Consider the following 10,000-nt stretch of genomic DNA (forward strand, 5'->3'; position numbering starts at 1 on the left):
AACCAACGAGTGTACAATCTTTGTCATTTGGTGATAACTGTAGAGACAATTATCGAACTAAACTCTGCACAATCTGTCTCACATGGTGTTAACTATTAATAGCATCCATCAAATCAAAGTGTGTTCAATCGTTGTCACTAGTTGATAATTGTCAAACCAAAGCATGCACAATGTTTGTCTCACCAGGTGATAAACTGTCAAATGAAAGCGTGCACAATGTTTGTCTCATCAGGTGATAACTGTTAAACCAAAGTGTGCACAATGCATGTCTCACCAGGTGATAGTTGTCAAACCAGACTGTACACAATCTCAGTGTCACCAGGTGATAACTGTCAGATATCAATGTGCACAATGTCTGTCTCACCTGGTGATATCTGTTACACCAAAGTGTACATAATCTGTGTCACCGCGTGATAACTGTAGGTAATATTTGTCACGCAGGTGTGCACAATGTTTGTCTCACCAGGTGATAACTGTCACACCAAAGTGCACAAAATCTCAGTGTCACCAGGTGATAACTGTCAATTAGAAATGTGCACAATGTCTGTCACACCAGGTGATAACTATCACACCAAAGTTCACACAGTGTCTGTCTCACCAGGTGATAACTGTCAAACCAAAGTGTGCATAATATGTGTCACCAGGTGATAACTGAAGGTAATATTTGTCACACCCAGGTATGCACAATGCCTGTCTCACCAGGTGATAACTGTCAAAGCAAAGAAGTGTGCACAATGTCTGTCTCACCAGGTGATAACTATCAAAGCAAAGAAGTGTGCACAATGCCTGTCTCACCAGGTGATAACTGTCAAAGCAAAGAAGTGTGCACAATGCCTGTCTCACCAGGTGATAACTGTCAAAGCAAAGAAGTGTGCACAATGTCTGTCTCACCAGGTGATAACTATCAGATATAAATTTGCACAATGTCTGCCTCACCAGGTGATAACTGTCAAAGCAAAGTGTGCACAATTTCTTCCTCACTAGCTGTTAACTATCAAATATCAATGTGCACAATGTCTGCCTCACCAGCTGTTAACTATCAAATATCAGTGTGCACAATGTCTGTCTCACCAGGTGATAACTGTCAAACTGAAGTGCACACAATGTCTGTCTCACCAGGTGGTAACTGTGAAACCAAAGTGCACACAATGTCTGTGTCTCACCTGGTGATAAGTGTCAAACCAAAGTGTGCACAACCTATGTCTCACCAGGTGATAACTGTTAAAACAAAGTGTGCACAATCTCAGTGTCACCAGGTGATAACTGTCAAATATCAATGTGCCCAATATCCGTCTCACCAGGTGATAACTGTCAAATATAAATGTGTACCATGTCTGTCTAACCAGGTGATAACTGTCACAACAAAGTGTACTAATCTGTGTCACCAGGTGATAACTATCACACCAAAGTACGCACAATGTCTCACCAGGTGATAACTGTCACACCAAAGTGTGCACAATGTCTGTCTCACCAGGTGATAACTGTCACACCGAAGTGTGCACAATGTCTGTCTCACCAGGTGATAGCTGTCACACCAAAGTGTGCACAATGTCTGTCTCACCAGGTGATAGCTGTCACACCAAAGTGTGCACAATGTCTGTCTCACCAGGTGATAGCTGTCACACAGAAGTGCACACAATCTCAGTGTCACCAGGTGGTAACTGTCAAATATCAATGTGCATCATGTCCGTATCTGTGATAACTGTCACACCGAAGTGCGCACAATGTCTGTCTCACCAGGTGATAACCGTCAAACCAAAGTGTGCATAATCTGTGTCTCCAGGTGATAACTGAAGGTAGTATTTGTCACACCTAGGTGTGCACAATGTCAATCTCACCAGGTGATAATCGTCAAACCAAAGTGTGCATAATCTGTGTCTCCAGGTGATAACTGAAGGTAGTATTTGTCACACCTAGGTGTGCACAATGTCAATCTCACCAGGTGATAACTGTCACACCAAAGTGTGAAGAATGTCTGTCTCACCAGGTGATAACTGTCACACCAAAGTGTGAACAATGTCTGTCTCACCAGGTGATAACTGTCACACCAAAGTGTGAACAATGTCTGTCTCACCAGGTGATAACTGTCACACCAAAATGTGCATAATCTGTGTCTCCAGGTGATAACTGTAGGTATTTTTTGTCACACCAAGATGTGCACAATGTCTGTCTCACCAGGTGATAACTGTCACACCAAAAATGTGCATAATCTGTGTCTCCAGGTGATAACTGTAGGTATTTTTTGTCACACCAAGATGTGCACAATGTCTGTCTCACCAGGTGACAACTGTCACACCAAAATGTGCATAATCTGTGTCTCCAGGTGATACCTGTAGGTATTTTTTTGTCACACCAAGATGTGCACAATGTCTGTCTCACCAGGTGACAACTGTCACACCAAAATGTGCATAATCTGTGTCTCCAGGTGATACCTGTAGGTATTTTTTTGTCACACCAAGATGTGCACAATGTCTGTGTGTGACCACAGGGTCCGGATTTGACCTCCGTGAATTCCACTCTGTGTTGCTGAGCAACGGGGCTGTGCCCTTGTCCGTGATGGAGACCATTGTCCGTGATTACATTGACCGCGCAAAGCTCACAGGTGGATGTTTGTTTGTTTGTTTCTGATGGGTGTGTTGTGAAGGTGTAGGGTTTTCTCTCTGGTGTTGAGTGTGTGTGTGTGTGTGTGTGTGTGTGTGAGTAAGTATATGTTTGTGTGTGTGTGTGTGTGTGTGTGTGTGTGTGTGTGTGAGTGAGTATGTGTGTGTGTGTGTGTGTGTGTGTGTGTCTATCTATCTATATATGTTTGTGTGTGTGTGAGTGTGTGTGTGTGTGTTTGTACGTTTGTGTGCGTGTCTGTTTTGTCATTTAGTCTTATCTATCTCTCACTCCATGCCCCCCCCCCCCCCCCGCCCCCCTCCTCCCCCCCCAAAAAAGAGATGTGATCATATTTTGGAAGCAACTGCACACTACTCACACCACATGTACTGATTTTTTCTGACTTCACTGTTTTTCAGGCGCCGCATCACGTGTGCAGGGCGTGTCTGGCATCACAGTAGTGCTGCTGGCTCTTCTGGCATCACTGGTTTGGCCTGTCAGTGGCGGACCATAGTCCCACAGAAGCTCAGCGTTTCCTGTCCTGCAATGGAAACCCTTCACTTCTAATCAACATTGCTTTAACGCAAAAGTTTTTTTCTGATTTTTTTTTTTTTTTTTTTTTACGTTGTTGCTTCTGTTTTTGTTGGTGGTGCTGGTGCTGGTGTTTTTGTTGTTGATGTTGTTGTTGTTGGTTTACACACGTATTTGCACAATGTAGGTCAGTCTAATAACCCTGTTCCAGTGTCTGTGTGTGTGTGTGTGTGTGTGTGTGTGTGTGTGTGTGTGCGCGCGCGCGTGTCTGGTAAACTTTAGTTTTGGCATTTTCTCAGCAGCTGGGAAGTGGCAGAGAAAAAAAACACTTGGTGTGACGGTTGGCATCGATAAAAACAACAACAACAACAACAACAAAAAAAACAAAACAACCCTGTCTAGTGATCAACATCAGCCACGATTGACCTTTCTACAATGATCTTGTTACTGAAAAAAAAAAAAACCCAACGAACAAGAGATTAATATTTTCAAGGAACCAACCACAAATGATTCTTATTGCTTCCGCAACGTAAACAAAGAGCCTATAAAGTGATGTTCCCTTTCACCAATATCACACCAAGTGAAACAGGTAAGATTATATCGCCCTCGGCCTCACAACACACACACACACACACACACACACACACACACACACACACACAGAGGCGCGTGCATGCATGCTTACAGAGAGAGAGGGAGGTTGAGAAAGAGAGAAATTGAAATTGTTTCAGTTTCTCAACATCGAGCATACCGGAAATATAAGAAAACCATTGTTAAGGGAGAAAAAGAAGAAAAGTACGCATGTTTGTGTATGTACGTGTGGAGTAACAATAACTACCATGTGTCATGTATGTATCGTGTATCATATAATTATGTATCCTGTATAATTATACCAATAATCACATGTTCTTTGTGTCATTCGGTGTTTTTTTTCATTCTTCTGAAAAAAAAAATGCACGGAATTGTCGATGCCAGCATACGGAATACAATTATAATGGCACATGACTGTATTTTCCTTCAGTTTTGTTGGGGTTTTTTTTTAGTTGTGGTATGGTTTTGTGATCTGCCATTATTCGTGTTTGATTTTTTTTTTTTTTTTTTCAATGCTTTCAGCGTTGACATAGCCTAGTGCAGTTCGATGGGTTGTAAATAATAATAATAAAATAATAATAATAATAAGTTATAATTAGTATCATCATCATCATCATCTGTATTCGGGGAGCTACAACTCCCATATATCTCATACGTATGAGTGGACTTTTACGTGTATGACCGTTTATAGCCCCCACCCTCCACCCACCGTGTAGGCAGCCATACTACGCTTCCGGGAGTGTACGTACTTGATATTTCCTTGTATCCATGATAAACGGTGACATTGGTTACGCAATCTTTGAATGAGCATTTGATCATCTACTAGTATGTGTATACACAGGAACAGGCACAAGCAGGTCTGCACCTCACATTCGTTGACCTGGGGGATCGGAAAAAATCTCCAGCCACCATCATTAACCTATCAGGAGCAGCGAAACTGGGAATTGAACTCAGGACATTCGGGCGATAATCCAGCACTCTAACCATTCGTTACTGCTCAAGGTATGATGATGATGATGATAATAATAATGGTGATGATGATGATAATAATATTTAATTATAATAATAATGATGATGATGATGATGGTGATAATAATAATAATTAGTAATAATAATAATGATGATAATAATAATGTTAATGATAATAATACTGATAGAATAGAATATGTCTTTATCTTTATTACCAAGTGTACCGGGGTCACAAGGAATATTGGGGGAGGGGGGGGGGGGGGGGGGTAGTACATAACAAGGTACGAACATAAATCGAAAATCATACACAAACACAGATACAGTAGAAATCAGGATACATAAAAGTGCATATCAATATAAAAACTTGTGCATACTCACACATGCACGCACTGCACCCAAATATTCTGAATAATGCATATAAAACACTCTTCTTGGATGTAAATACTGACAAGACTAAAGTGATTGTTTTTCGAAAAAGTGGCTTTTGGGGAAGATATGAAAAGTGGAATCTCGATGGAAATGCTCTATAAGTAGTGAATGAATATAATTATCTAGGGTTTGTTTTTACGACAAAAATGAGTATAAAAAAGGAGTAGGGATTTTAGCAGCAAAAGGCAAACATGCATGCATTGACTGTATAAAATATATAACGAAGCTGAATGATATTTCCAAAGGATGTTTTTTCAAAATATTTGATGCTCAGGTACAACCCATTCTTTTGTACGCTTCTGAGATATGGAGTCTTAACAGACTTGATAATATTGAGAAGGTTCATTCCTTTGCATGTAAACGGTTTTTGAACATACCACTTAGAGTACCAAACAAGTTTGCATACGGCGAATTAGGACGTTATCCACTGTATATAAATAGTGCAACAAGGTGTATCAAGTACTGGTTAAGGTTGCTGAATATGAATGTGCACCGATTACCCGGACAGGCATATTTGATGTTGTTTAACCTTGACGAAATGGGGGAAAAATGCTGGGTGTCTTTAGTAAAAAATACTTTATTTAGACTTGGGTTTGGATATGTCTGGTTGCAAAAAGGCGTTAATTGTGAGCAAACTTTTTTTGTCATTATTTAAGCAAACAATGAAAGATATATTTATGCAAGAGTGGGTAATGTCTAAAGATATATATCATAACTACAGACTGTTTAAAACTAGTTTTCAGTGTGAGCAATATTTTGACTTTGTGGATAAAAAGTGTTTTAGGGACTGTTTGGTAAAATCACGGCTTGGTTCTTTTTTTAGGAGAACATTCAAATGTAATTCCAGTTACGCATGTAAACGTTGTAATGTGGTGGAAGATGAAAACCATTTTATAAACAATTGTGTCCTTTTCAATAACCTGCGGCAAAAACATCTGAACTCTGAAGGTCAGTCGTATGTTCACTTGCTGAAGAATGGTTCTGTTCACAATATTTGTAAACTCTGCGTTTATATATTTAATGCCCTGAAGACACGACAGGAATTCTTTGACAACAATGATGAAAGTTAGAATTAATTTACTATGCACAAGAAGCACTTTTGTTCTACAGGTTTAAGTTAGTATGTATTTTGCATTTTGTTGTCGCTGCGTGATCACCATATTGTGTACTTTTGACCTCTTTCTAGGGGCCGGAGGCCTGGAGATTTAAGTTTTGTTCTTGTTCTTGTTCTCTCTCTCACACACACACGCGTTTGAACAGAAGCTGCATATTACACGATGATGATGATGATGATGATATCGGTGATGATGATGATGATGATGATATTAATAATAATAATAATAATAATCGTAATCATCATGATCATCATCATCATCTTGTTATTGTTATAATCTACGATGTTGACGTCATTATACGATACAGCCATATTTTTTGCCTGTGGAGTGTACGTGGCATACAAAAAAAAAATATGAATAAAGGATATGAAGTCATTATGAGTGGTACGTTTACCGCTTGAACGCATCAGAAAGAACACACACACACACACACACACACACACACACATGTTTGATGTGAGGCTGTGTGGCGAACGACAGGTGGGTTGATTTATTGTTATATACTCATTACCATACCTGAAAATTCAATAATATTTTGTGTTGACTGCCGATTTCAAGTACATATAAACCATCGAACATGAACACACGCGCTCAAACATGCATGGACTAAACACGCATACTAAGAGAGAGAACTTCTTTGTGTTTGTTTTTGGGTTGGTGTTTGTTAGTGGGTTTTTTGTTTGTTTGGTTGGGGTTTTTTTTGGTTTTGGTTTTTTGGGGTGTTGGTATTGGTGGTGGTTCTACAGACATGTATAAACTAACATTTTTAAACAGATAATAAAGAAACGACAATAACAACAACAACAACACACACACACACACACACGCGCGCGCGCGCGCGCGCGCACACACACACACACACACACACACACACACACGAAAGCATTCTGGATTTTGCCAAGGGTCACCCTTTCGTTGCCGTGGGTTCTTTTATGCACGCCTAAAGCACAAAAGGAAATCGCTTTACCGTCGCTTGGTAAATGGTGATCCAACACGTCAACGTTAAGATGGGAGAGTGCCTTTGTTGTCCAACAGAGTCAGTTTCTCAAAGAGGCGTGTCTGCGTTCGGACAAGTTCATATGCGCCACACCACATATGTTTGTCGGATGCCTGAACAGCAGCATAACCCATCGCGTCAGTTTGACCTTGAGCGCATGCATAGATACTTGCGTTCCTATCAAAGTGTATCCCTTCTTCACAATTTGCCAGAGGACAACACTCGTTGACATGGGTTCTTTTTCAGTGCGTCAATGGCGCGAGATGCACACGGGACCTGGATTTGTCGTCTCTTCGGAATGACTCAACGCGCAGTTCGAGAGAAAGGGCGAGACCTGGATTCGAACTCAGATCCTCACGGACATAGATAAGCGTCTAAACCATTGTGTCGTCATCTGCCGGTAGGAGTGCACGAGATGAGGACGACCAGGCCGATGGTGCCCAAGAGCCAGTTGCATTGCTCGGACGGAAGAGCCTAGTATGGTCGTAGCCCGCTTCTAACTGTGTGTAGTATGGAACTGACCAATGGCTTAGTTCGGTCAACGTAGGCATTTAGTCACGTGTAACTGTCAAAAAATTAGAACCAAGCAATGTAACTGGACCCCTGCAGGGACTGAAACAGAAGTTGGACAGTCTCTGCTGAACATGACCCACTCCGCCCCATCCATGCAAACAGAAAATTGCGAAACACAGTCAACGTGGCCAAGCTGAGCAAGACTGTTGACACGCTAGCGGATACTCCTGGGTGTCGTCCTGATTCGCCTTGATAGTTATTTACATATATCTTCGATCAGGTTCAAACACTTTAACTCTCTCCATACGAACGGCGAAAGAGACGACGTTAACAGCGTTTCACCCCAATTACCATCATCAAAATATTGCAAGCGGAAGGCTCTTATACTGAAGAGGTGAATGTTGACAAAGAATACCACAATTCTGACGACGGAAGCTAAAGGTTGGGTCATTCAGACACCCACTGGACATCCGAGGGGTCTGTGTAGAGGAGAAGAGAGGACTGGCCGTACTGAGTGAGTTAAGACATAATGTAATTTTTTTTTTTCAAATTGATGAATCCCCCCCACCCCACGTCTCTTTCTCTTTCTCTCTCAAAACTGATTCTGTGCAGATGTTTAACAACAGGAACGAGAGAGAGAGAAGAAAACTAATTTTGGGATCGAGGGTCACGTAATACACGTACGTCTTGTGTGCAGCGGTGAACACTCTTATCCAAGTTCACACCACGCAAGCAGCAGTCACATTTCTGTCCGTTTTTACCTCTCGACTGAAAAACAAAATGTGAAAAGTGGTGTTTCAAGTCATAGATCTAAATGCAGAACGATGAGTCGAAACCTGAGAAATCATTCTGCGAGAGATCAGACGGTGTGAATTTTGGTTTAAACAGTATTTTATTTGGAACATGTCACAATACAACATAGATATCGATGAACAGGACAACAAGAAAATCTTATATAAAGTCCTGTCTTGTCACATGTACATACTGAATATGTGACGGATGTCATCATAACTAGAAGACGTGAACATACATGAGTTTTGAACAAAACTAAGCTGAGATATAAATAAAGTGCAGAAAATGAAAAAAAAAAGAGTGGTGGAGGAAGAAGTCAATAGAGAGAGAACGAGAAGCATCAACGCTGGGGCACAAGCACAGCAAGACTTAACTTGAATTTTCAACCTTCCAGAGTTATTTCCCATCTTTAGATTATGTCATCAGTGAAGTCACTATGAACGTTGAGTACAATGTCTTAAATTAGTCAGGGTTTTAAAAAAAAAAATTAAGTGTCATATACCCGTTGCTAGAAAAAAAACAACAAAAAAACAAACAATGAACCTATAACCCTTTTACCGCCAAGCTTGCATTTATGCACAGGCGTGATAGAGGACCCATGTCACTGAAAGGTGACCATTCATTGGTCTGTTATCCGCTGTCTTTTCTGTGTTTATACCACAAGGGGATTTTGTACTCTAAATTGACTGGCGGTGAAAGGGATAAATAATCAGATGATTCTTCGCGAGTGTGGACGAGTGTAGCTACATTATGTTACACACAGCTGCTGCCTTGTACAGTGTCAGCCGACCATCAGTTTACACACGATGCAGTCTGTTTATTATCCATTATGCCACTCGACATAAAATAATACCGAGGCCAGGAGAGTGAATGATCAGATTAAGCTTTTTCCCAACAGCTGGCGTGTGGGATGTGTTGAACGTAAGTTGCCAGTAGTCGTCTCTATACCGACGTGAAAAAGCCTCTATGCCGACGGTGTATGTCATAAGTCTCAGTGCCGACTGTCATAAGTCTCAGTGCCGACTGTTTTTAGTCTCAGTGCCGACTGTTATAAGTCTCAGTGCCGACGGTTATAAGTCTCAGTGCCGACTGTTATAAGTCTCAGTGCCGACGGTTATAAGTCTCAGTGCCGACTGTTATAAGTCTCAGTGCCGACTGTTATAAGTCTCAGTGCCGACGGTTTTTAGTCTCAGTGCCGACGGTTATAAGTCTCAGTGCTGCCGACGGTTATAAGTCTCAGTGCCGACGGTATAAGTCTCAGCGCCGATGTGAAAAGTCTCTATGCCAACGTGAGAAGGACTCTCAGCAAGACCAGAGACGTGACATAGAGATAGCGAGTCCCGACAGAAAGTGAGACGATTCAACCCGAGTAATCAACACACACACGCGCGCACGCCATGCACGTGCTATTGGTCTGCGCAGCTCTGCTGCTTTGCTGCAGCTTCTTCCGCAGTGTTGAAAGTGA

General features: G+C 41.4%; 2 protein-coding genes across 5 annotated transcripts in view; both read left to right on the forward strand.

Annotated features, from left to right (window-relative positions):
- The window catches only part of LOC143282097 (uncharacterized), a 57,281-nt gene extending 50,679 nt beyond the window's left edge, over positions 1-6,602 (forward strand). For all 4 annotated transcript variants that reach the window (XM_076587590.1, XM_076587587.1, XM_076587588.1 and 1 more), the window contains exons 18-19: positions 2,489-2,602; positions 3,018-6,602. In XM_076587590.1, the coding sequence (XP_076443705.1) occupies positions 2,489-2,602; positions 3,018-3,112 (209 nt within the window). In that variant the 3' untranslated portion in view covers positions 3,113-6,602. The remainder of the gene's footprint in view (positions 1-2,488; positions 2,603-3,017) is intronic.
- Positions 6,603-9,446: 2,844 nt separating this feature from the next.
- LOC143282098 (uncharacterized) overlaps positions 9,447-10,000 on the forward strand; it is a 39,802-nt gene continuing 39,248 nt past the window's right edge. Inside the window, exon 1 of the mRNA XM_076587591.1 lies at positions 9,447-9,996. Within this exon, the coding sequence (XP_076443706.1) occupies positions 9,933-9,996 (64 nt within the window). The 5' untranslated portion in view covers positions 9,447-9,932. The remainder of the gene's footprint in view (positions 9,997-10,000) is intronic.

The sequence above is a fragment of the Babylonia areolata genome, chromosome 5 (genome assembly GCF_041734735.1).
Source record: "Babylonia areolata isolate BAREFJ2019XMU chromosome 5, ASM4173473v1, whole genome shotgun sequence".
NCBI lineage: Eukaryota > Metazoa > Mollusca > Gastropoda > Neogastropoda > Buccinidae > Babylonia > Babylonia areolata.